The sequence below is a fragment of the Larus michahellis genome, chromosome 2 (assembly GCF_964199755.1).
Source record: "Larus michahellis chromosome 2, bLarMic1.1, whole genome shotgun sequence".
NCBI lineage: Eukaryota > Metazoa > Chordata > Aves > Charadriiformes > Laridae > Larus > Larus michahellis.
Genome location: NC_133897.1, coordinates 7165397 through 7191242, shown reverse-complemented (window position 1 = coordinate 7191242; position 25846 = coordinate 7165397). Strand labels below are relative to the sequence as shown.

The following is a 25846-nucleotide window of genomic DNA, read 5'->3' as shown; positions in this document are numbered from 1 at the left end:
AAGGGACCTTAAAGATCATCAGTTCCAATCCCCCTGCCGTGGGCAGGGACATCTTCCATTAGACCAGGCTGCTCAAAGCCTCATCTTGCCCCTTTAATATTACCAAAAGAGGGAAAGGAGCCAACAGGTCCTTCAATAAAAAATAAACAAACCGCATGTGATGTAGGAAGGAAAATGCCTTTTTTTAAGGAAACCTGAAAGCTGAACAGGATTCAGGTAAGAACTGGGCAGTCACAAGCACCCAGAGCTCCAGCACATCTCAAGCCAGAGCTGGAAGCCGGTTGCAGAGAAGAAACTTGTCCAAAGTGAAGATATAAGGAGGGGTGAGCATGTGAGACCAGGTCATATGAGGAGAGGCTGAGGGAGCTGGGCATGTTTAGCTTGGAGAAGAGGAGGCTGAGGGGAGACCTCATTGCCCTCTACAACTACCTGAAAGGAGGCTGTAGAGAGGTGGGTGTTGGCCTCTTCTCCCAGGTGAATAATGACAGGACCAGAGGAAATGGTCTGAAGTTGCGGCAGGGGAGGTTTAGATTAGATATTAGGAAGAATTACTTTACTGAAAGAGTGGTTGGGCACTGGAACAGCCTGCCCAGGGAGGCGGTTGAGTCACCATCCCTAGAGGTGTTTAAGAAACGTCTAGATGTGGCACTTCAGGGCATGCTGTAGTGGCAGAGATTGTAGGTTGTTTGGTTGGACTCAATGATCTCAAAGATCCTTTCCAACCATGAAGATTCGATGATTCTGTGTGGGTTACAGAGGAATATAATTTAAACCCAGCGCTTTTAAAGAGGTTCTATTATCAGAAGTTAGATGCGTGGAAAATATGACAGTGAACAGCGAGAGTGGAAGAAACAGAGAGGACAATTTAGGGCCTTGGTAGACTCAGTTTCACCCTGGAGGTGCCGCTCTGTGCTGGGAGTTTTGCCGTACGAATAGTTAAATCATTTGTGTAGAACTGGGGGCAACGTTTGTTTTAATCTCAGGGTCTTGCTTCAGTACCAGCTGCAAAAAATGAAGGTCTGCAACCGTCTCAACCAGAGTAAGACAGGGACTGGCAACCTGCATCTATTTTTTTTTTAAATTGTAGTTGTTAAACACCGTCAATGCGACAAAAGTCAATGGGAAAGGAAATTATTCATTTCCTTGGTGTGACCTACCTCTCGTGAATCCACTGCTGCATACATAATATCCATCCAACCTTTAAATGTGGCCTGAAAAAAAACCCACAAAATACATAATTAAGTATATACAGTGAGCAGATCTTGAAATGATGATATCACCTCTGTGATGAGCTTTTAAAATGCAGCGTTGAGCATGTTCTTCACAGTTAATGAATTGCCTCTCCTTTAAAGCAATATGTATACACAAGTTTATGTTCATTTAGACATTTAAAGTCATTCCAGAATGCTTTTCCCCTGGATTCTCTCATTCATTGTTTTCTGATTTTCTGCAGTTGTAGGGAGAAAACAGAGGTTTTTAAAAGATATTTTAAAAAGGAGAGAAAACAAGGCAATTAAATCTTTGGAAGTTTTGAGCTTAAGAATTTCAAGTAATGAAGAGATACGGCCACACAGCACAACCCAGAGTGCTGTCCTGCGCAAGTCTCGGCCCAGGTGAGATGATACCACCCATATCGCCTGTTCAGACTGACGAGCAGTGACTACACCGGATCCTGCCCTCTTTTAAAATGGGGTAAATCCAGGCAATGTCAAAGCCCAGGGAGTCGCGTAAATCACAGCTGACTTGAAAGGAGCAAAGGCAATCAGCACCTGCTGCGAGCCTGGCCCTGGAAACTTAATCTGCTTTACTGTTCAGATTTCCATTTATTTATTTATTTATTTAAATCAGGAGTTTTAATTTTTTTTTTTTTAATTGTTTAAACAAGGAGAGATTCCACAGAAGTCAGCGTCTCTTACTGGAATCTGCAGCGACGAAAGGGCAGTGGCAATATTGCAAGGAGAAGAAAGTAGAAGTGATTTTTTTACCATTCTGTAGCAAAACCATGAGTCTTTGCTCTCCATATATGCCTCTCATTAGACACAGCCTGATGCCAAACGTACCTGGCATTAGGTCTGTCTCTGGCCTACGCCACATTGCCTTTATATTAGTTTATATTCATTCTCTGGGGTTGTTTCTCTTTTGACTTCTGACCCGTTTAGACTTACCTTGGATTTAAAATCAGCGTGAACAGAAAACGAGCCATTTCTATATTTATTCTTTTAGTCAGATTTACACTAGTGTGCACAAAAGACCCACGCCCAATATTTTTTGGCATCCTACTGACACTTAGGTTGAATTTTCTCCTGGTGTGTAGGCATGCAATTCCAGATAACATTAATAGGAATTTGGCCAGTGGTTCCCAGGAGAAACCCAGGTATTTGTGTCAAGCTAGGTAGATCCAGCAGTTTTAGAAATGCTCTATTATACACTCTCCATTATTAAATTAAGTCCTGGAGGTAACGCTGCCTTCCCATTTCCCTCTGCAGGCCGCTGAGCCAAAGGAAAATGTTGTACAAGAGGTCAGCCGTATTTCACACGGAAGTTTATATTAAATAATGTTTGAAAGGTTACATTCATTTTTATGTACTGATGGAAAGAGACTAAACTCCCCAAATCAGAATCCTTTGGAAAATCTATTCCATGGTACTGTGTGTTAAAAAACACTTCAGAAGTGTTTACAGGAATGATCACCAGTTTTATTGAAACAAATAATTATTTGAACCCGTCATGCTGATCCTCCTTAACTGTTCTAACATTTTCCTTTTTTGCTCTTCTCTTTCTAATCTGATGAAAGATTTTCTGGTGTCATTACAGTCACTTGCAGCTTCCAGCTCAAAGTGCCGTTCGGGAATGGTGGACGGGATGAAACAAGAAATCCTTTCCCTGTGGCACAAAACGATATGATCTTAGCCTGTACTTTTCTCCCACTTGGGAGGAAATCTTTTCTCTTGAGTAGCTATTTTACCCCTCCATGTGTACCACAGACACAAGAGACTCTACTGCAAGGCACCGTGGTTTATCGTGACAACAGATGATGAAGTGATCTGACAAAAATATATATTAAGAGAATAAAGTACTGCAATTTTCTGTGTTGCCCAGTTGTCCAGAAGTAAGAGAATTAAAAATCCACAGGGCTTCTGGAAAGCCTTCCTAGACACTTCATCGTCAGAGGGTAAAAGATACTGAGAATGAAAGAAATATAACACTGGGGAAAGAAATTATTTATCTGGAATTAGTAACCACTTACACTCTGGATAAGGAAGTGACAAAATCTTCATGGGAGTGTTTGTGATATTATCCTGCCTGGAAGCTATCCAGAGAAACACCATTTTCTACTGAAACTGTCATGTGATGAGATTATCTACCGATAAACTCATCTTGGGATGGGATTACATTTTGTTATCTGACTGGTGGTTAGAGCTGCAATGCAGTAAATTAGCGGGGAGGAGGATAGGTGGAGTGGCACTAGCTGCCCTCAAACCATCTATTGTATAACCAAATGGCGCCTTAAAATAAAAGAAGCCTTTAAATCTGTGAGGTTGTTGTGGTTTTGTTTGGTTTTTTTGGTTTTTTTTCTAGGAAAGGACTGCAACAGTGCAACAAAAATGGCTGCTTTTGATGGCAGATACACTGGTCTTCGCATTTCCGAAATGCTTCTTTAAGCGTGACTGTTGTCGAGAGAAACTTCTGAAAGCTGAAACAGAGCCACCAACGGTACAGCCAAACTACACATATTTAAGTTGGCGACGCTAACTCCACTATCTGCTGGCTTTTCTGTTGAATTTTTCAGCTTGTTCAGTTTCATCTTAGCAGCAATTTTATACCAAACATTTGTTTTCTGTTTATTTTGCTTTAAAATGCTTTGCCGGGGAGGGCAGCCCCCAGGACTGGATCCACCAGAGCACCCCAGAAGTCTGCACCGCGCTGGGCTACGCGGGCTCCAAGGGCACTGCCTCTGCTCCCCTTGAATTTCCACCAGAAATTCCTCATGCAAATCCTACTTAGTCCTGATCTTTGGACAGATTTGGAGAAATCTACCCTGCTGCACGGGGTTGGTTCAGAAGCACAGATATTTTTTTTTGTACATTTTGCATCTCCCGTGAAAGTAAAATCTAGCATTACGGTATACACAAGTGCAAGAGATTTTGTAACTCCGTAACTTTAGACACACGCCGCTGTCTCATGACCGTTTTGTAGCTGATTTACGAGCTCAGTCATGACTTCGAACCTGGCACGAGGAGTCCATTTAACTCTACAGCTCCTGATTGCTCTACCAGTCTAGGAGTGCTTCTGTTATCTTCCCGTTCCTTATCTGGAGTCCCAGAGTGACAAAGAGTTGTAGGACATATTAGATGTAAGCCTGTTCCCGTCTAAGGAGAGCTTTTCCAAGCAGGCCAGATGGTGTGTGACAGACCACTTGTTTTCTTGGTGTTCTGCAATGGATTGCTATGTTGCAAAAAATACGTGGAGGTGATCATAACAAGAAGGGAAAGATTCTGCAAGGGAAATGCAAAACTCCTACTGGAAATTTAAGATATTTCTTTGTTCAGCTCAAATACAGATTTATGCTGTGATCTGCAAAGCAATTCTGGGAATATAGAAGAAGCATTACTGAAGCCCTGGGTTGTAGCAATAATTTTTTTCTAATAGATTGGGGTGTTAAGGGTGTTAAATCCCCAGAAGAGTGAATCATCCTTCTTGAAAATTAAAAAGTCGTGATAATAAAGATCTTTTCCTCCCTGTGAATGAGGCATTTCTCTTGCTTGTAGGGTGAGCAGAGACTACCTCCTATTTCAGTAATCTGTTGTGAGGCAGCCCGCTTGTTAGTTGGAGAAGCTTGAAACTTGACTGACCGCTTCACGTGAATGTTTTCTGAGGCTCATTAATTCAAAGTGGCACCTTCAGAACAGCCTGATGGATCCTAAACAAAGTAGGAAAAGAGCAAAGGATATTTGGGGAAAGTTTCATGCGGTTCTCAACTACACTGTCAGAAAGTTTGGCTCTGGACAGTAGTAAGCCTTAAAGTTTCCACAGTAGCAACTTCTCATTTCTTTCAAGGATGCTGTAGAAGTGAAGACAGAACATTAGGCAGACAGATTTGTTTTTCGTATTTCCATTTGGATTTCAGACACATTCAGGCATCCAAAGGTAACTTCAGAGTCACTTAAAGAGTGCGTTGGAGCAGCTGAAAATGTCAACAGTCAAAAGACAAGTCCCACTTAAAAGCTCATATTTTTGGATCCCGGAGGGTTGTAACCAAAATGCTTATCTCATCATTGCGGCGCAGTGTCTCAGCGTGCACAAAGATGCGTGGATGTGTCTGTCTCTTTAGGAGAGCTGAGCTGTTAACTGATCCCCTGCAATTCCTACGGTGCTTTGCTCATGAAATGTGACCCCATATGGAGCGTATTTGGCAAGGAGCACCTGTAACCGACACTCCTCTGCTGCAGTCGGGCAAAGGAGATCCAGATGTTTGGGCCCCTTCTCTGTGGGTGTCATCTTTACACTTTATTGCCTAAGACTGTCATTAGCGGCAGACATAAGAGCTCCAGGCACAGGATGAAAGTTAAAATCAATCCCCTGATGGCACCTGGCTCCTGCCCTTCCTCCTGGAAGAAGGAGGCAGCACCTGCCATAGAAGCTGAGCAAGGTTTTAGGGCTCCCTCATTTCCTGCCGTAATCACTTTGTCCAGCCTGCACGGACTCTACATTTATGGTACTTCTTTTGTACTTCTGCAACTGGAAAACCTACTTCTCTGCTACCCAATACAGGATGACAGGTTTGAGAGAAACCTGCAGGGTCATCAAGTCCATTTTCAGCTGGAAAACAGCAGTGCTGGACCATCCTTTCATAAATATGCTGAGATCTACCTTATGACCATCTCTGATCCCAGCAGAAGGCAGTCCCACCTGCTGAACGCAGCCAGTATCACCAATGCCTAGTGCTCAGGAACTAATACTGCAGAACAATAGAAAAGACTGCTTCAGCATACTCCTTAGGCAATGCCAATTTATGAAAGGTTGCAGGTTTTCAGAAAGCTGGAGCTTGAGCCTTATAAACGAAATGGTGAAGGAATAACTACTAACCTGACGGAGTTTTTTGTGCCAGACAAACTAGGCATCTGTTATACAGTCATGGAGGAGATGAGAAGCCTCAGGTGAGGCGTAATATTTCAAACCTGGAAATTTTTGCTCAGCCAGATTGGATGTTTAAATAAAAGGCAAAGAAAGCACTACATAGAACAGAAAGTCTAATTAATGACATTCAAAGTGAATTAATCCACCCAGCATGGGTGAGCTGAATATCATAATTACATGCAAAAGATAAAAGCTTTCGCTCTCAGCAAGTTCAGCTTTATGTCATGGAAAGAACAAGAAGTGGTTGTGTCCATTCTAACCTTTCCACTTTCCAGAGGGTATGAAAGCCAAGACTTGATGGACAGTGGTCAGAAGATCTCAAACTCAAGTGTATGTGTACCAGGGAAAGCTACTTCATGGAGCTATTTCATGCATCTGTGATAAAGAAAAAAAAGATCTGGAAGAAAGAAAATTTGCACCATGGGAAGGAGCAGGGCTGGCAGATCTGATGGGGGACCTGTGGGAGGCTCATGCCCTCCTGGAAGGGCAGGTGGGGGCCTGGGGCCGTACCCTACTGCATCAGAGAGGCTGGATGTCTATATGTGACACCTGAATTGAGCTCCCAGCATGCAAGTTTTTATCCCAGAAGCACGGCATGCTATCAATGGCGCTTCAAGACAGTAACCTCCCCTGTCCAAGGATGTAGCGAGGGACTTGTTTCACTCTGTGTACTTAAAATGCAACACAACAGACATTCCTGGTGCGTATCCAGCCCTTGTCATCATTAGACTTCAGAGTAAATAAGGAACAACAAAAATAACTATTTTACATGAGGGTGCCATGGAATTGAAACACAACACAATTTGTGTAAAATCACTCAGCAGTCCAGTGGCCAAGCCTGGACAAGAAGATGGAGTCTCCTGTGGCTCTATCCTACAGGTTAGAGTAGGATAGAGGTACCTGTGCTGCGTCACAATCTCAGTGCATGCAACCCGTTTATCTGTGTTTTACATTTGCTGCTGAAAAAGCTTGCAAAAGTGGCTTACTTCTGTCTTTATAGATCAAATATTGCCATCATTTTTGAACCTCAACAGTCTCTTCTCTGAGATGTTCTTGCCACCTTTCCAGAGAAATCAGGCTGTGTGGAGTTACTGCAATCTGATCACCACCACGTTTCATAGTTAGGTTCAACCAGACTCACTACGTTCAGCAGGTGGAAATGAGATGAGGAAGCAGAATGAGAGGCATCAGTGTCCTTTTCGAACATCTCCATGGAAGGTGAAGAGAAGACTCTAAATTACGATTTCTCTGTGACTCCAGCTTTATGCAATAACTTCAGGTGAGTAACTGAAGGTTCGGTAACTTCATTTTTCCCCGCAGGGTATAGTGAAGTCCCGGGCAGTTCAGGAAGGCCAGTGCGCTCTGTCTGCATGAATAGTCCTTCCTGGACCATGACTTTATGTTTCTGGAACTGAACTTTGCTCTAGGTTACAATATTGGCAAAATGATCTTTAGTCCACCTCAATAGTCCAATCACCTCCCAGAAGACTACGTTAGTGATGCACCAGAAACTCAAATTAAACCCAGAAGCTGCCATAAATATCTCTAGGCCAAATTAATACACCAAATATGACTCATTTACACTTGAGGAAAGGCACTCCTCTGGTGGGTAAGTCTGAAAACCCCAGGAAAGTCTAGAGGTTAACCTGAGCATATAAGCTGATGATTTCAATAGGAACAAGCAACATTTGCCCATTAGTTTCTGGTGGTCACACTTACCACTTGTAGCAGAGCCAGGTACCCAGCACCGACATTATCGAAGTTAACTTTAACTTTTGTCCAGTAAAACGTGCCCGACACGTTATAGAGTATACAGTCACTCATGTTGTTAACAATTTTAGAGTCTAAAGGCATATCTCCTTCTGTCTTATTAATGCACTTCCCAAACTTCCCAGCAAAGAGGTTCACTCCCATGATGCTAAAGATGAGCCAGAAGATGAGGCAGACGAGCAGAACATTCATGATGGAAGGGATGGCTCCCACGAGGGCGTTGACCACCACCTTGGGTGAAACAGGAGAGAAAAACAGAATTAATGTCAGCACTTACATAGATGCTTCACTAACAAGCTGTTGTGCAACCTTGGTTAACTAGGCTGAACATGGTGACAGGTGGATAACTACTAACACTAGCTAAGAGTCAGACCACCATTAAAGGCTTCACACATGATTTTTTTTTTCCCTTTTATAATTGAAGAGGTCATCCGTTGGCATCAGGAGGATTCTTTTAATTCAGGAGCAATCTGCAAAGTCATCATGACCTCTCAGATCCTGCTGGATAATACACTTCAGCCTCTAAAAATCACACTATTAATTGGAAATGGCTGAGGTACATCACAGGGTCTTCTCAAAATAGACCAAAAAAGATTTCTGAAATCTTTTACTGAACTCAGGCCTCTGTAGTCCTTGGGATGTGAACTCTAGCTGTGACAAATTTTGCATATTTAAATAATAACCAATTGAGGCATAATGTGCTAAACCAACTTCCCCTCTCTGCTCAGTACGCATGATTAAAACGGTGAAACTATTCTAATTTAACAAAAAATGCATTATATTTTTCCATGACATGCTGAAAAGTTCCTGCACACCAAGCCAGGCGGGGCTGCAAACCCCTGTGTAAAACCAGACGTTTTCTGAGGGAAGAACAGTATCACAAAATGTAGTTTTCCCCTTCCTATGTCAGCGAGGTTTCTCCATATTCACAGCTTTTGGAGATTCTAGCATTGCACAGTCCAGGCAAAGCTGCCTGATAGCACTGCTGGGGACACCAGCCCCACCATACGAATTTGTCTCCATCTCTGTCTCGTATTTTCGAGATCAAAATCTGGTAGGCAGACACTAAGCTCTTCCTCTTATCCATCTACATTTCTGAAACCGAGACAAGGTAATATTGATCCATAAAAATTAAATTTTATTCAGTTGTGAATCTGATTATGGAAAATGTCAGCCCTTGTTTTCTCTCGTATTAGTGTCCAATTTTCTGACAAGATAGTAATGTAACATTCGTTTCCCCATCATTTTTGCATTGCTGAGGAAGAAAAACACCCGGAAGAGTGAAACGATTTTCATGCATGTATAGCAGCAGCTCCATCTACAATATACAATACAAAATTATGTAGATCTTTCAAAACCCAGATTTATATTTTGCGCATTTATGAATGAAGCTAATTTGCACACAGGAAAAGCTGCTTGACCAAGTTTTTTAAATTTTTTTTTCTGTATAGGCCCATTCCTCACGACTTTTCAATTTCTTTCTTTTTTTCTTTCTTTTTTTTTTTTTTTTTGCTAATTTTATGTCTTAGTTTTGGATGTTAATCAATTTCTAACCTCATAGTTTTAAGACCAAAATTACTGTGTTCACCAAAATGACGAATAATTTCCAAGTCAAGGGCTTATTTGGTTGTAGCCTTGGTCCTTGTCAAAGCCTTCATTTGCTGCTATGTGGGACAACATTTACGTTCAATTTTAATCCATGCCAGCACAAAAGCATTGCACTCATGTCACATATGCTGCCGAACCCCGCTCCCTCCCGCGAGCCCTGTGACAGGACACAGACGTCCCGGTTTCAGCAGCCCAAGCGATGGCCATGCCCGCGTCCTGCTTTTTCCCTTCTGCTGAATTATGTTCAATGGCTCGTAGATAACAAAACACGACATGAGGCTGGAGCAAATCCCGTAACACCTCTCCGAATGAATTATTAACAGGGGGTTTCATTCTTCCCTCACCGCTTCTGCTCTTACACCAGCCCGATGCCGTCTGGTCTGCTGGAAGCACTCCCGCTTTGCGCTGAGGCAGGTGAGAGGAATTAAAGACCCGAATACATAAAGGCAAGTTATTATCATAAACTCATGTTAAAAGTTCAGCTGCAAACCTTGCCACGGAAAGGGCAGTATTTCTGCTGCATCCAGGAACAGCAATACATATAGCCCTGTATAAGAAAAGGTTTCGTACCTCTGGATTTCCATCAATACCGTTACAGGTGAAACCACCTTCCAGTTGGCTTCTTTAGGGATCTCCTAGAAACTGAGCCACCCTCCCCCCGAAGCCACAGTGGTGCAGATCTACAGCTTGTGGTCCAGCTATAGATTTGGTAGCCCAGCTCTCCTGATCTCACGGGCCACCTTTTCAGATGAAGCTCGTTCAGATTTTAAATCCAGAAATGGACATGCACGGTGGGTTTATCCTCCCTTTGCCACAGCAGAGCCCACCACACTTCCCACAGTAATTTCAGGTCCAGGCTTTAACTCCTACCCAAGCCTGGGCACAGCTCTGGCAAAGATGTCTAATTTACCGTGTCATGATTTCAAATAACAGACAAAAGAATTATTATTAGATAATCTATTCCTGGTGTCCTTTGCCCTCACTGTTAGAAACAGGTGCTGCATTTTCAGGTTGAATTTGCTGAACTTGAGGCACTAGTCATCTGCTGTTAGACACCTTTTCCTATCATCCCAGCCTTCACTGCAGGTGAGCTGCCACTGAACAGTGCTTTGGGTAATTAAAAAAGCAGAGCTTCTTTCTAACTGTCATCATTCCTTCAGATTTGTAATCATGCTGCAGGGACTTTCCCATTTTTAACACTCCATGTCAAGCAGTTTGGTGGAATTCCAGTATTGAAGCAAAGTGCTCTCCCTCTGCTTGTTGGGTTATTTCCCCATGTACTGAGGGATTGTATTAGTCACCTCGGAGCTGCCCCAAAGCTTGTGTCCTGTTGAACAGTCATCCTGACCCCTAAGTCCTTCTAGGCGCCGTTTTCCAAGAAACGTCCCCCAGAGTGACCTACTTTCCTCCTCCTGAGGTGTACGATGCATGTGGTTTTATTAAAATGCATGTTGTACCATTGATCTGTTTTTCACTGTGATCCAGATCAGTCAGTATAATTCCCTTATCCGTAATATCACTTACTACCCCGCTCACTTTGTGTGTTGTCAGCAAAGATTTTATATTTTCTTCCAGATGCTGTTAAAGTCCGGATTAAGGACAGTTCTTATTCTGGAGGATCCCTCACCCTGAGACACTCATCTCCGAATTTACAGTGTCATCACTGCTTACAATTACTTTTTGAGATCCATCACCCATTTAAATTAATTTAAAATATGTTTACTTGGCTTGGTACAAAGCTCGTGTTTTCATCATAATGTCCCACGGTATCAGATTCCTCTCTGAAATCTAAGGATATTATATCAGCGCAGTTACCGTCATCAGCATAATTTGTAATCAAATCAAAGGACCATATCAGTTTTACAAGAACTGTTCCCATGAAATCATGCTAACTAGCGTTAATTATGCTATTTCTTTCCTGCGTGTATCTTGTAGCAGCCTCACCATGACATTGCCTGGTATCATTTTCGCATTAAATGGTCTATCATCATCCCACTCATCCTTTCAAAATACTGCCATAACCTCCCTTGTTGGGAAGAAACTTGTAGGGAAGTGGCACCTCTGAAATAATCTCCTGATGGACAATAAAGGAGGGGACATGGGAGACTTTATGATTTGGGACAGGCAAACCTAAATTAATGTACGCTGGGCTCTAATATGGCCTGGGAAGCGGTGGGTGACGCAGGGCGGTGGCCCAGGGATGGCAGCCCAGGGTCTGCAGTGACTGTCATGTAGGATACTGGTCTTACTGCGGTCTTTTGCGGGGACAAAGGGGCAAGATGGCAATGGTTCAGCTTTATTTTGCAGACCTCTTATGGGATGGGAGCTGCTGAGACTTGTGTCAAACGCAGACAGGTCCCAGCCTGTTTGAAGATGGGGAAAGGACTGAAGTCTGGTGGTAAGGGGTCCTCTTGGCCATCCAAGTGCTACTCTGTGCCTTTGCGTCAGGACCAATTTTTTCCCCAGTTTAGGTACAGTGTCAATGAAATAAGTCTCCTACTGCAGTATAAATGAGGGCTTTCTTATTCCTGTTCTAGTCATGCAGAAATCTTCGAGTTATTCAAGAAAAAGACATTATAATAGAGCAAACTATTATTATTTTCTTACTGTCAGTGTTTGCTTCTCAACATTATCATTATTTAATCCATCACCGTGCTGGCAATTTTCCTGTGCATTCTGGAGCATATGAACTCCTAATCATGAAAGGTCTAACTGTCCCTAGTCATGTTAAGTGTGGTTAGACAAACTAAAAATAAAATGATTTGATTTTCCAATAGCACGTATTCTCAATTACACTTTATCATAGCTTTCAAGCTAGTTCACTACCTCCGATAGACTGAATATATTTCAGCTGCAGCAATGGTACGGGGAAGAAAAGGGATGTTGAGTCAGGGACCAGGGGAGCCTACAAGTATGAGATTGTTGGGAAGAAAACTTGCTGGGCTGATCTGTCGGTCTACACCACGTAGGATCTCCACCAAGCCAACACCTTGCTATTCTAGAAAGCCTCTTGATAGAGATGTGAAATTTTTCACGTTCTTTCTTTCCTATTTCATTCTCACTTTTCCAATGCTTTGAGCTAGTCTTCCCACTGCTTTTCAGGTTTGAATCCAATTCAGTTAAACTGATGCAAAGTCATGAGTGAACATTCTTATGTCAGCTTAGAATATGTTAAAGAACTTGCAAATCCCCCAGTAGAAGCTAAGCCTTCATAAGCCAGATTTAAATTGATCTGAGAGAGCCCATGCACAAATCACACTGGTAGTTAAACTAGTGCAGTTTTTGCTGATACCAATGTTTGCTCGATTTACGTGTGTTTAATAAAGACTTGGAGTGAGGTCATCAGATGACATAGGAGCGAGAGCTTTAATTAATGTCAGTAGTGCAACATCACTTTGTGCTAGCTGAGGATCTGCAGATGGCTTTTGTTTTATTTTGGGAATAACCTTTAAAATATTGCCCGTGGTTGCTGAAAAGAGTGTGGTGAACAAAGCGATTCAGGTTTGGGTGCCCAGGCGAACAGAGCCTCTCGAATCTTTTTGGCTTGGTACTAACACAGAGGAGAGAGGTGTGCAACTAGATTTGTCTGATCTTCATCCACAAAAATAATCTGATTTAGATAATCACAAGGTCTGTGGGACAAAGCCGTAGATCCCCAGTTCTGGTCATCCACGGAACGGGCAAAGTATGGGTATGGGGGTTTTCATAAACTGCTCTATCACCATATTTCCTGGATGACCTGGGTCATCACGTCTCCAGCCTTCCATCTGTCTTACTGCAAGGGTATTGCAGTAAGAGCCGCTAATTGCTAGGAGCTCAGTGCATGAACTACACATTTTAGTCACTGATGATTCAGACCAAAATTTTGTCTACGGGAAAGCTTTACCCTGAATATATCTCAGTATGAAAAAGTTGTAGCATTTTCTTTGACCTTGTAGGGACCATCGGGACCATCAGACAATGCAAGTAATTTTGTCACAGATTTGCTTTACCTTACTATGCATTCTGCAAGACTACCAGTAACCTCAGCTCATACAGAACACAGCCGTCATCATCTGCAAGTCATGCACGGTGCAAGGAAGTTAAATAAAGTGCTTATTTAGAAATAATTGATTAGCGTAGCAGGTAGGCTTAACAAATAAACAAGTATGCTGTGTGGATATAGCCACGCCAGCAAACGAATGCAGGAGGCAAAGAGATGGGTGCATAAGATGGAGCAACAAACACAAGCTACATACTTTCAATGTTAATCCTGACATCCCATATTAAAACTGCAATCTGTTCAAAGGCAAGATTTTATATAATCATTCATTTGCTTTCCCTGTCTTCAGCATTTCTAATTTTTCCTTTAATTATTAGTGAAAACGTCCTTAAGAACTTTCCCAGTCAGTCTCATTTTAATGCATGTCAAAAGCAGAGAGTAAACTTGTAAGTTGGTTATTCCCCTGATACGCCTTATAATTGAGAGGTAATTGTTAGCCAGATGCTTCCTCGGCCAAAAAGCTGTTTTTTGAAGCGCAATATGACAAGTTAGGCAGCAGGATTAGTTTATCATTAAATCCACCAGAGGATAAAGCTGCAATAATACAATTGCCATCAAGACAAAGGAGGGATTTCTGATTTTGTTGTTTTGATGCAGCATTATCGTTCATTTCCTTTGGCAGACAAAATGAAGACAAAACCACGTGCAACTGTTCCCTGTTACGTGCTTCGTGTCACACAGTTGAGCTTTGATCGATGCTTTATCTATTCTTACCCTCATCCCTTCGAATCGTGACAATGCTCTTAACGGTCGCAGGGCTCGGAGGGTCCTAAGGGATTTAATGGGACCCATCTCGGAGTATCCAAGCGTATTGGCTATGAGGCTTATTAAAGAGACCTGAATGGAGACACAAAGCAAAAATACAATCTATTAGTACGGTCCTGCCATTTTCCTTCTCTTCTGACTTCCCTTCTTGAAAAGAAAGAGCTGGTTAGCTGGAAACTGCTGGAACAGTGGGGAAAAAAACCCCCACCTTAAAAGGAAGACATTAAATTAGACCAACACACAGAAAAAGGAGTTTTTTACATCCACACATACACAGAACTCTTACCAACTCACAAAACCTTTGTTCCACTTTAATACAAAATTTGTAGAAATACAGACTTTCAAAGATGTTGGTTTTCTTCTAACTAAGCACACAGAAATCCTCTTGCACAAAGTGGGTGAGAAAAGAGATGACCGTTACAAAACCACCTCTCTCCGACGCCTGGGCTGGAGGTTTCCTGTACACTCCTCAAGGTGTGTGCATCTTCCACTATTGAAAATGTGAGTCACATAAGTGTTCTAATTTAGGGTTTTCTGGATGAAAGCACCTGTAAGATCTAACCATTTCCAGCAGAGATAAAAGATTTAAGCGTTACCATTCAATTACCAATCCTAAACTTACTGATTAGAAACAAGTATCCTAGATTGCTGATAGACGTGCTCTAAAAGGACAATGTGCATGACTCTCTGATTCTGTGCTTTTTCACTTTTCCTGGTTTCTGCACGGCCTCTAAGGCAGAAAGAAACTTGAGAGGTGCTCAATGTGGAGGTTCATACCTCTCAAAGACGATTTAGTTGAAATAAACTATTTCCAAAACTGGAGAAAGCATGAAGGGGTTCCAATGCTCTTTATGTTCTCAGAGCTTTTGTAGTGCCAGGCCTGGAGTCCGGATGAACTGAATGGCAGTGGAGATTATGGGTCAGATTCAGAAACTTTTGGGGTTTGGATGCTCAAATCCGTGTTCACCGCCTGAATTCTTCCTGAGCAGGGAGTGAGAAACAAACAGCTCTCCAACACCACAGGTATCGTGCCAATTTGCATGTATTTAAAAAGGATCCAAAATCAATCCCCACATATTATAAAATGTTATTTTCTTAGAAGAGAGAGGCCTGTGCATACTGCTCATCACAGTTCCCTTACTCCCATCTTACTTACTATCTGTTTTCACAGCCTCATTTATCGTGGTACTGGATTATCTCACACTTACTAACATGAGTGCACAAAGCTTACCTGGAAGGAGTGTGCTTTATTGCCATTTTAAAGGTAGAAGCAAAGTCTAAAAGTAGGGATTCTTCTACACTATATGAAAAATAGGTGCTTAACATAAAAGGAAACTAGTCTCCCCCATGAAGACAGCCACCTCTGGTGGGAAATCTTCCTATCCATTTTAGGGTAGGTTGACTTTGCCTCTGAACCCCACTGTTGGTTGACTAGCCCAGCGCCACCCACGAGGGCTGTGATAAAGCAGGATAAGACGACCCTGGTCCCCTAAGTCGCACGCTCATGTCCTTTATGGAGCGACCTTCCTCCTGAATATGCTTTCATTTATGAACAAGCGCTGCCTGCACTGCTAAGCATCTTTGTAAAATTTGCTCAATTTGTTAAATTATCTACCTATTGATGGCTTTATTGTGGCATATGGGTGACAGCAAGCCTAAAGGCAGGAGGTCTCAGAGACACCAAGCCTGGGCTGGATGCAGCAGGCTGGATATCCGCTGGGATACGACAGCCCAGATTTGGAGACGACGAAGTGGCACAGAGGCTGACTGTCACCCTTTAACATGTCCCTCTTTAACAAGGTGTGACACAAACTCACCTCTCATGTACAGACCTGCAGGCTGATGCGGAAGGAAGGTCGTGATAAACACTTCTGCATTTTAGTGGTGAGTGTGCTGTGAAAACAACACAGTAGACAGGCAGACTGGATTCAAAGTCTGATGTCTTAGGACCCTTAGACACTAAGGAGGTGAAAATCACCAGTGAAGCCTTGCTTCCATCTCTAAGATCTGAACCCGTGAGATGGGCATGCCTAAAAAGTTATTTTAGAGTAAGTGATGCTATAGGTTTGACATATATTCACTAGTAATGCTTCTTTCACCTAAATCTTGCTCAGTCAATGCTCGCAGTTAAAGATGAAAATCTGGGTTTGACTTCAAAACCATCTTAAACTCACCAATGCTTCCAAATTTTCCGTCTTCCCTATTTCCTACCAGCCTTGGTTGCATCCTGTACTCTGAAGTTGCATTAACCTACAGGCCAAAGCCTTCTCCTTTCATTCGCTCTCCCCATTGACTTCATGTTGCCTAAATAAGGAGAAAGGATTTGTCTAATAGCAGTAAACAAGCGCGCAGCACACTTATATACTAAAGCCACTCAACTAAGTCATCTTAAAAGTGTAGTAAAATTGGTATTATTGAGATATCATGGTAGGAGTAACACCGTGGCACGTATTTCTGTCTTTGGTGGAAGGTTTGGTGCAGAAAATGGCCTTAACCTCACAAGGCCTTGGAGCTCCCTATCTAGAAAGGCTGGAGGTATGAGAATAACAGCTCGATGACAGCGTGCTCAGCGACAGAAACCAAGACCTCTACACTCATATATTTCAAGGGAAGCTCATTTATCTGTAAAATTAATGTGCAGATTTAAAAGAAAATTAATCAAATACAGACCACGCAACACCCTTTTTTGCTGGCTTCACCCACAATGACTGAGAGTCAGATCTTCTCAAGGTCTTCAAACCGCCTTGGTTTGTGCATCTGCATGCTTCCCCCCTCGTGTCCTTTCACTCCCCTTCCTCTCAAGGCAGTAGATATTCTATTCAGATCCTGCAAGACCAGACTTCGGATCTGAGCGGGTTGCCATTTTCTTTAAAGTGCCGTAAATGTCACCCTGAAACACATCACAGGTGCTGTTGTCCTCCTGACACAGATTTACACAGCATTAGATATCTCTTCAGAGGATTAGGCCGTGAAGCTGAGCGATATTTGGCAATGATCTACAAGGCTGGAGTCAGAACTGAGTTTGAGACAACTTGTTTAAATGCTCGGCTGTTGGTTTTGAAGGTATCCCCGTCAAATTTTATTTATCGGAGAATTACTAACGCGGGGACTTGACCATTTGGACTTGATGAAAAGTGACCCGGAAGGCTATTTTTAGGAAAAAAATCAAGCAGTTTTCAAAATTGGTGCTGACTGCCCCACATAATCACAGTAAAAGGTAAAGTCAGCTGTTTCTGTTACTTTTTTTTTTTCCCTATTACAGGGCTGTGCAGCCCAGAGCTACTCTAAGGTTCTGCTTTGTGCTCTGCTCGGTATCAGAAACTTGCTGGCACCCAGAAAACACCTCCAGGGTCAACATAACCTCCAGATTCACAATATGGCACACATTTCTAATCTTTTCTGTTTGCAAATAGTTTTGTAGGTTTTTCAGTAAAAAAAAAAACCCACACCAAAACCTCCTAAGACCAGGCAGCACTGTGACATTGTGGAGAGTAGGTGAATCCTAAGGAATCACTATTGCCTGGAACTATTTCCCATAAAATGCACAACCTGCTGTTGGGCTTGAGCTTTCACCTCCACCTTTCACATGGCATGTGTGCTTACAGGTAAGCTGCTGAGTCTCTCGTACGCCTGTGCACTTCTTCTGACCCAAGAAGCCTTATTATTGTTCTTATTTGCAGATGCTTTGCTTCCAGCATCTTTCTTGGGGGTCTTTTCAGAACCTGATAGATCTTACTAAGAAGCTTTCACACCTTTCTGTCAAAACGTTCCTTCCCTTAACTTAATGAAGTAATAATATCCCCCATGTTAGCTCTAAACTCTTTCTTATCCCCTTGACTTGCTGTTTATTCAGCTCCTCTGAGGTTCTCAGGGTGATGCCCTCACTGGAATTGCTGTCTAGCGTGAGTCCCAGTGTACAGCCTGGCCAGCAATGAGGGTCTTTAAGGTGGGGAGAGTGGTCCTCATAATTCTGTATACGCAATCCTGCCTCCACCGACATTAACGGCAGGTGTCTCACCGACCATGTGGGCTAGGATTTCAATCATGTGGCGGCTCTTCCCTTTTGCTCTCCTCAGATCATCTCAGCACAGCCCAGCCTCAGCGCTGGCAGCCACTTCCCCAGACTTATTCCACCCTGAAAGAGTGGAAAAGGTGGAAAAGTCAGAAATTACTGCCTGGCTAAATGGTAAAGTTCCCCAGGCAAAGCCACGTTGATGTTTCCTACACACCTTGGCTGCTTCTTACCATTGTAGACAGGCAGGGGGTGTTGAGCTCTCTCTGATCCTGACATTTAAGCAAGTTTGTTGCCCCTGTTCCTTGCTTTTTTTTCCCAGAGATACTTATATCTATATATCTCTGTATGTCTATACTTATATAACTATATATAGAGAGAGATATCTATAAATATATACTATATCTATATGCCTATATCCCTGCATTTCTGTGTTTCTCTAGTCCTACATAATCCTACATCCAAGTTTTTCTATATAGATTATACAATGTTTTGTGTGACAGCCTCCTGGAGCTGGGTAAAGGGAGAGATAAACGAACCCCCCAGCCTTCATTTTTGACATTTTCATTGCTATGCTCAAGAACAAAATGAGAGCTTCTAAATCTTGTGAGTGCATTGAGCACTAGAAATACCAGCCATGGGGATTGCCAGGTGTTTTAAAAGCCAGCCTCCTGTCACCTATGTGGCTTAGTGGCATCAGCAGCTCGGGTGTCGAGTGCTCCGCTGTATGGCATTCACATGCGTTTCCAGGGCAAAATCAAGAAGAATCGATGAATTTAGACTGCTCTAACATAGGCAATGATCTCTGAAAAGAGACTCGCCTCACTGATAACGGCTCAAAGTTATTGCTAGTATGTTCTAATGAGATTAATGTCTGAATTTCTTAATTATTTTAACAATCCACTACTAGATTATATTGGACCAAAAAAGAAAATAAGTCTTGTCTGGGAATCAAGACTTTTTTTTTTTTCAGTAACTGCCACTTTTTGTGGTTTACTATTTTAATGCATTATTGTCGTCCTAGAGATGAGAAATATGCCTTATGTAGTGTTAGGCTGCCACTGTGCTCAGCGTTGTCTCTACGTACTGGCCGTGGTGTGCCATGTGTCCACCTGTGAGATGCCCAGCCGGCGGGGAGGAACAAGAGCAAAGTGAGCTCTTTTTAAAACGTTTCAGCTTCTTTCCAAGAGCAGCCTTTGTATGGCGCATTTCTTTAAACTATGAAAATCTTTAAACTCCTTGAAGGGTCCCGTAGGGAGCGCGTTGGTGCTCGCAGTAATTCAAGATTCAGACAGCGCTCTTTGACAATTAAAATTGTTCACTGTGAACACAGAGAGATAAAGTTACACGTTAGGTATATATGTCTTCACTATCATGCAGTGACTTAGGAAATCAGTGTCGTAAACCAGTGTAAACCCCAGTAAAGCTGTCAAAAGAGAATTTTAAAGCTGCAGAAAAACAGTTATAAAGGAGGAAGTGCAATAATGCAGCTTCCTTTCAGCACACACAGGGGAAACGGTCTTTAACCAAAAGATCACAGACTCTTTTTTTCCAAGGAGCTATTGCATCTATAACAGCAGTGAGGTTCCTTCCTATAGACATACATTTTTAGAGCGTAGTAGCAGCACACACAGACTCCCTAGCCATGAAATCATGCTGGCGGCAGCAACCCGAAGGGCGAATCCTTTGGGAGCAGTGTTTCACCTGAGGCTGACAGTTTCCTATAGCAAGGAGGTGGGTTTGAGATGGAATGGGGGCCACTCCTCTCTTTTTCGTGTTCCTTCCCACCAGCCTGAAAGCACATCGTTTCAGACAACCAGCGGGCATCCACTGGACCGAGCTGGAAGCAGACCTGAGCAGCACCATTCAAAGGCAGGTGTTACTCAGCATAGAATCCATTTTTGAATTAACCCCACATCACTACTGAGACGAATTCATAGCAGAGCCCAGGGAACAAGGAGTTCTGCCTGGGAAATGGTGAAAATCCTCCCTGGCCGGTCATAAATCCTAAAACCCATGAGAACAACGGGAACCTCCACTAAATATCTGCCTGCTGCAGCACCCGGCTGCTGGCTCGGGGAGAAGAGGAGACCTCCTTCCCGCTTTGGGCAACAGCACGTGTTTTATGCAGCTAGGGATTTCATCGAATTAACCTGCTTCTGCAAATTGGAGGGGAGGCAGTGGGGAAAAATAAAGGACATCCGAAAGGGAACACCGCAGCTGAGTTGAAAGCTCTGGCCACTTATTTAAATAAGCAGTTTCTGCTAATGCAGGCCCCCAGTGCTCTCAAAGAGCTTTTTGTGTGCCCCAGGAACACCTGTCTCTCCCTCTCTAATTGTGCTTTTTTAATGAAAAAAGCAGAAGAAAGAGAGCTTGGGTTACTCTGGGTGCCTCTTTTCAATCCAGTCTGGTTTCTCCTGTCCGTTGCTGCCAAGGATAACGGTACCCAGAGAACAGATCTTCACGGCCCGAGCAGCAGCCCAGCGTCTTGTGTCTTTAAAAGCCAGGGCTGCAGTCTCCAGTCGCTCCCCTTGATTTAAAAAGGAACCAAATTGGGTCCGTACCCCAAACGCAAACGGGAAGAACTACAGGGAAAGGGGAAATTTGCAAATAAATTGAAATACACGGAACTTCTTGTTGCCACTCTGAAATACTGTTGGGTGAAAAGGGCTTGTAATAAGGTTGGTATTCTTTTTAGCATCTACCTTTTCTGAGCAGATGTTTTATTATCGCCTTATTTTTTTAAAATATCTCTTTACCCTTTCACTCTGACATTGCATTTTCTGCCGTACAGATGCCTAACTGTACAACTGCATCTGACCATCCAGAAATTGCATGTTATGAATGAAAGGCATAAAGTTAAAGGAAAGTCTTAAAATTTGGACACGAGGGAGAGACTAAGGTGACCTAAAGCAAATTCCCACCCCTGCTACCTGTTTCCTTGAATCACAACCCTCACGTTCAGGTACAGACTGCGAACTCCTTAGCGCTGCTCTGGAGTTAGTCCGTGGCATGGAGATGAAAGCTCGTTTGCAAACGAGTTAATGAACAGCTTCCCTCACTGTCAGCGGAGTTCATTACCACTTGTGGAGTGCTCTCATGTATTATAATACGATGGGCTACACGAGTGGCTAGATTAATTATAAACAAAAATTATCTCCTGGAAAGCCCAATGCTACTTCATATAACTCGTTTTTAAAAAGGCTTTTACATCATGTCTTTTTCCCCGGGACATTTCCTCTCCTTTTTTTTTTTTTTTTTTTTTCCCCCATCAAACAGTCAAACTAAGGCTGTGAAACTCTGTTATCATTCCATCTTCTCAGCTTGTTTCCTGTTCCTCGTATCCACGCTTTTCAAGGCCATGTTTCCTTTTCAGAGGGCAGCCTTGTTGCAAACAGCATGTGCCACTCCTGTTGGCTTAAACGCTTTTAAATAAATCATTCCTGCATCCTAATTGCTTCCTGGCGGTTTCCAGCAGAACCTCTTTACGTCTTGCTGTTCTCTTAATCTGTCACCTCCTTTACACCTGCTCAGGCTTTTCTAACAACTCCAGTCAATTCCCAAGGCAGATGGCTGCGAATCAAGAATTAAACCTCGGCTAATTTCTGAGGGCGAGTCGAACGACCTGCCGCTGCGAGCTTACACCCAGCGAGACGGCGAACTGACTTATTGATTTGCAGTTTCCCGCCCCCCCTCCTTTCCAAATGGATTTTTCAGCCTGTCTCAATTCACTTCTTCACTGCAAACAGACACCCTTTGCCAAACCTGCGGCCCCCGTTTATCATCAGCGCTGGGTAGGGACGACAGAGGGATCGCTGTGATTTTTGGGGACCACGCGACACTCCTTGATGAGCCAAACCTTGGCCAAGACCCAAAAGTCTTTCTCCCTGTTGCCCCAGCGGTGGCTGTGCGGGTGCAGCTGCCTTTAAAAGTCTGGTATTTCTACCGGGATTTAGAGCAAAAGAATTTCTTCATCATCAACTACGTTCTGCTTCTCATCCAGACACCACGCAGAGACAGCCTTGATTTCGGGCAGCTGAAGAGGAAAGATATAGATAAAAAGATCTCCAAAACCACCGCACGATTCATCCCAGGGACCTTCTTGATGCTGAGTGCTGTTGTCAGGAGTAGACGGGAATATGCTTGATTACTATTTATTATTTGAAGATGGCGTTATAACGCCAGGGGTGCGTATAGTGATTATTGAGAGAACATTTCCCTGGGGGCTCAGCCCCATCGACTCTGCTCCATTTCCATCCCAGACAGTGGGAGTTGAGGTGCTGAGCTGAAGGCATGCTTATTTCTGGGCAGGATTAGGATCAACTCCACTTACATGTGATGTGATGCCAAAAAAAAAGAGAAAAAAGGGAAAAGTCTGTTTGGGCTGTTTCCACAAGGTGCTGTTCTGGATTCGCTCGATTCCCTAAAGCATTTATTTAATCAAATGTTCCAAATCAATATGAAAAAATACCAAGTTGATGTGGGAAATATGACAGTCTTGGCTTGAAAATCATCTGCTTAATTGGATTCTTGAGCCCGAGTCGATCCTGATATTCTATTGACTATGCTAGGATGGAGAGGGACTCTGAAGAATTATAGGTTCCCTGATTTCTGCCAGAAAGTCCTACATACTATGAGTACGAGCCCTCATCTTCATTTGCCTTAGCCCAAACCACCCCAAAGACAGTCATACCAGGGTAGGAGACCAGCACAAAGTCCCTACGCCGGTGGGGCACAGCTTTCACTTTTCATCCCAATTCCTTTGACCTCTCCCCCCGCTCCCCAGTAAAGAATCCCTGACCCCTCTGCAAGCTGCACCTCTCCCTTCACTTCTTCCTTCCCCCTCCTCCTGCCATCAGTCTCTTGGGCAGGTCTGGCCATCCTGGATGGAGCCACAAGGGTGGTGGGAAGATGTTCTGCAATACCTGGGGTTGCAAAGGTCCTCAGGGAGAGGAACTGTTGGACAATCCTCCTCTGTCCTTGCAGAGCGTGTGGGACTCTGGGCCGTTAGGTACAGCCTACATCTCTGTCCCAGCCCTGATCCTCCGTGCAAGGGAGAACATCTCTGTATAAGGCATTTGGCTGCTGCACTCACAGCAACGGAAAGGGCCAAGCGAGCTGCATGCGAGAGCTCAAGGGTTTTATTCATTATTTTCTTTTCAAGCATATTCTTCTAAAAAAGGACATTGAAAAGCGCTCCATCTCCAAATAACTTCAAGAAATAAAAATGTGCGGTAAACCTAGTTCAGCACAATCTGAGTTGAGGCGGGTTTTTTGCACCACTTCCCAAAGTTGAAATTCTCCCTCAGTAATCGAAATTCTTCAGTAATTGCAGTAATTCTTCATATGGCAACTGTTTCGCAAGAGGCAGTGAGCTACGCTTATTTCTGGACTTTCCTCCTCACCTTCATTTACGGTCCCTTTTCCTCCGGCTGCAGCGCGCTTTGTCCTGCTGTGCCTTGTCTGACACCGACCTTGTGCTTCCACTTGGCAAAGCCCGGCTGCTCTCCTTTTAGCATCTATGTGGTAACTAACATGAGGTGCAAACCAAGATAAGACAAGACATTTGGATGTTTTTGCATGTGTTACGTTGAGATAAAGCATGGGGAGGCAGAAGGGAGATTTACAGCGTCCGCTGACCTGCTAACACACATTAAAACCACTTATCTCATCTTCATGTGGATTTTTTTTTTTTTCACTTATCCTGAATTAGGCAACATGTAGTTAACAACCATTTTTTTCTTTTTTTTTTTCTTTTCTTCTTTTTTTTTTTTCTTTTTTTCTTTTTTTTTTCCCATAAGCAGGCTCCCTGGCTTCTGGAGAGGGATTCTCTTTTCTCTTAGTTATCTGGGAGGCTTATGCCATCAGCAGAGGCCCAGAAGAATGTGCCCTGAGACATCTTCAAAAATCCCACCTGAGCATTTGCTTGAGGAACTTGAAGAAAACCAGTCAAAAAGCGAGCTCTGAAGTAACAGCACCCTGATGTAACCCATGGATTTTTGATAACTTGCAGACAGCACTAATAAGTTCACTTTTAAGATGCTTCTCCAAGTGACAAGCCATATTATTTTTACTTCACCTTGGCCGTTTTTTGCCGTTCTGTTCCTGCGTGCTTTTCTGAACAGAAAGTAGATGAAATCCGCATGCTTTTAGGGTAATTTCCCAAGAATACAAATTGGATTTCAGTGCTGTTTGGGAACAAGTCATTACAGCAGATTGTGTAATTACTGGTAAAGCAAACAGAAATCACCTTGTTAATCAGCAGGGAATACAGATGGAAAAAACAATTAAAGTAATCAGAAGCCATCAATATTTACTTCACACAGCAAGTTTTTAATTGTCACTTAAAGACAATCTGAGACAAGGGCATAATTTAATTCAATTCAATTTTTAACTAGGGATAGAAAGAAGACTGTTTTAAATTGTTCATCTCAAATTCAAAGATTATTAGCTGCTTTTTAACTTGTCCGTCAGTGAAGTATCCTAACTAGAAATCTTGGAGCATGTACTTTCCAGGAAACTATCTTGGAAAATGTCCTATCTGTATTTTTTTAAGCATTCAGTGAAAATGATGGTGCATTGAATGACTGAACATCTATGAACTGTTCTCAAACAAGCAAACAGGCAATTGGGCAGCAAGCAGGACATTTGGCAAGCTGCTCAACAGGGAATACAGAGCTCTAGGTACAAACTCAGCAGATCCAGGCAAGCACCAGGACCATGTTACCTTATAACCATTCACAAAAGGTACGGGGGCCAGGGGCACCACGTGTATTATTTTACTTCCATAAAAGCATCTACAAGATCCTGCCTAGAGGACCTGTTGAATAACTCGTTTGAGGTGTCTGGCCTCCAAACCCATTGCTGAGCCTCGCTTGAACTATTTTGCAGGCAGATACACCGCTTAAAGCTGTTGTGAGCCCCTGCCTCCACGGCGGCTGCGCAGCTCTCTGGGAAAGGGGAGGAAAGGAGCAATCTTTGTTTGTGGTGACTCGTCTGGAGAGAAACTGGTGGCGCATCAGGGCAAAAATTGAGAACTAGAGACGATCTTGCCCTCCCCGTTGCAGGACATAGCGTTAGGGCCCATTGCTGGAGATGGCTGAAGGGGAAGGAGGTGGCCAGCATCACTAAAGAAGCAGTTTCTTAAGAAAATAGCTTTCCCCAAGTATCAAATCCTGAAAGATGGGATAATCTTAGAAAGAATTGATGGAGAAACCCTCATCTCCCCTCATCTCTGAAATCAGTAAATGGCAATCAATTTTTATTTTTTTTTTTAAGCCTGGATTGGGACTAACTTTTGGTCAATTAAATTGAACCCAAAAGCTGCAATGGAGGTGGTGGATTTGTGATAATGGACTTCTGTAGAGAGATGACATTAGTGCCCATTTAAGAGGCTTTCTCTGTGTACGCCACAGGCAATGAAACTTGGCTGTGACTTTTTTCCTGAGCATTCTTACAAATGAGTTAGGGACTTTACATCCCTTTCCAGAGAGCTTTCTCATGACAGCTTC

At 43.1% G+C, this 25846-nt stretch overlaps 1 protein-coding gene across 1 annotated transcript in view; it reads right to left on the bottom strand.

The window, feature by feature from the left end:
* LOC141738599 (sodium channel protein type 5 subunit alpha-like) overlaps nt 1–25846 on the bottom strand; it is a 219412-nt gene that overhangs the window by 6440 nt on the left and 187126 nt on the right. Inside the window, exons 21-23 of the mRNA XM_074574027.1 lie at nt 14273–14395; nt 7858–8139; nt 1158–1211 (exon numbers count right to left, since the gene is read on the bottom strand). Of these exons, the coding sequence (XP_074430128.1) occupies nt 1158–1211; nt 7858–8139; nt 14273–14395 (459 nt within the window). The remainder of the gene's footprint in view (nt 1–1157; nt 1212–7857; nt 8140–14272; nt 14396–25846) is intronic.